This window comes from Papilio xuthus, unplaced genomic scaffold (assembly GCF_000836235.2).
Source record: "Papilio xuthus unplaced genomic scaffold, Pxut_1.1 DF827661.1, whole genome shotgun sequence".
Taxonomy (NCBI): Eukaryota; Metazoa; Arthropoda; class Insecta; order Lepidoptera; family Papilionidae; genus Papilio; species Papilio xuthus.
In genome coordinates, this window is record NW_013530988.1 from 591 (window position 1) to 2,078 (window position 1,488).

At 42.1% G+C, this 1,488-nt stretch overlaps 1 protein-coding gene across 1 annotated transcript; it reads left to right on the plus strand.

Annotated features, from left to right (window-relative positions):
- Positions 1-405: 405 nt before the first annotated feature.
- Positions 406-1,131, plus strand: LOC106118048 (uncharacterized; the record flags this gene model as incomplete). Its single annotated transcript, XM_013312607.1, has 2 exons — positions 406-525; positions 934-1,131. Coding segments are annotated over 2 exons (318 nt in total), but the record flags the coding sequence as incomplete, so codon positions are not given.
- Positions 1,132-1,488: the final 357 nt, after the last annotated feature.

Here is a 1,488-nt window from a genome sequence, read left to right on the forward strand (position 1 = left end):
TCCGCGCGAGATTAAAAAGAAAACTTGATAAGTAGCCTGTTTATTCTTCCAGACTTTGTTCTACGTCTGTGTTAAATTTCATCAAGATCCGTTAAACCGTTCTGGAGATATCTTCTAACAAACATCAATCTATCTAAACTTTCGCATTTTTATAACAAGATTTACCATCTTAAAGGCCTCCATGTTATACTTGATCGGAAACATTAACTGTAGTATGTTTTGTTAGGAAGAAAAATCCGACACTATGCCGGTGTATCGGTGCAACACTAGCCTTTTTAAAATATCAACGTTTATGTCCCCTCACTAATCAATCTGACACTTGACTTGGTAAAGAAACCGTGCCGTTCGCTCTTATCGATTCTTACTAATAATGTCTAAAAGATTTTTATGTTTTATGATCAACAGAAGCTAAGGCGCATATCCTCGGTCCGGCGGACTTGTACGTGAAGACGGGCAGTGCACTATCTTTGACGTGCATACTCAGCCAGGGTCCTCACGATCTGGGAACTATATTTTGGTATAAGGGTAAGAACATCATAAACTTAATAGCAATTTATAGTCGAATTCATAGTATTTCAACTCATAGTACAGATATTTCAATTTTATTAAGAAAGAATGATTATGAAACACAATATTTTCCTTAGTTTATTTCAGCATTAAATTATTCAAACTTTCGTGAGACATTATACTAAACTGATATATAAACACGGGTAAACACTTATGTATATACGTCCGGTGGCGGCACCCACCACCGGACCACCGGCCACCGGACGTATATACGTGAGTGTTTAGCCGTGTTTATATATCAATATTTCAGCAGTGTAAACTAACCATTATTTCTAACTTCGACTGTCTTAAAATATAACGCGATAATCAAATATAGTAAATAACTGACCAATAAAACAAATTACTATTTATTCATTTAAATTCCAGGATCAAATATTATAGAATATAAGGAGGTTGAGGGGAACGAGGTTGCAATGGAGCCGCGGATTCGTCTTAAGACGGAATGGACGGAACAGCTGACGTCACGGCTCACTATAGAGAAATTGACGCCTGGGGACAGCGGCAATTACAGCTGCGTCCCCACCATGGCTGAAGCATCGTCAGTCAACGTTCATGTTATTAACGGTAAATGGAACTTCGATTAGTATTTATTTTTTTTTGTGACTGATTGCCACTGTTTGCCTTGAGGAGGCATTTACAGCTTCACCGGGCTTGAGGTGGCCGAGCGCAGATGGCACTTAGCCTAAACCTCGTTTAAGAGTAACTAAGCTCGAGGGCTCCCTCAGGAACCTCGGCTCGGGCCGTTACTTCGTTATTATTACCGGATTGGGAGGCTGCCGAGCTCTTAGGTCGCTTCGGTGGACGCTCCATGGAGTGACGGGGCTCAAGGGCCCCCGAGAGGGGGCCTCGGCTTGGGCTGTCACTCGATACGCGTTTAGCATTCCGATTCAAGGGTGCCCGACGGGGCCGAACCTCGGCTTG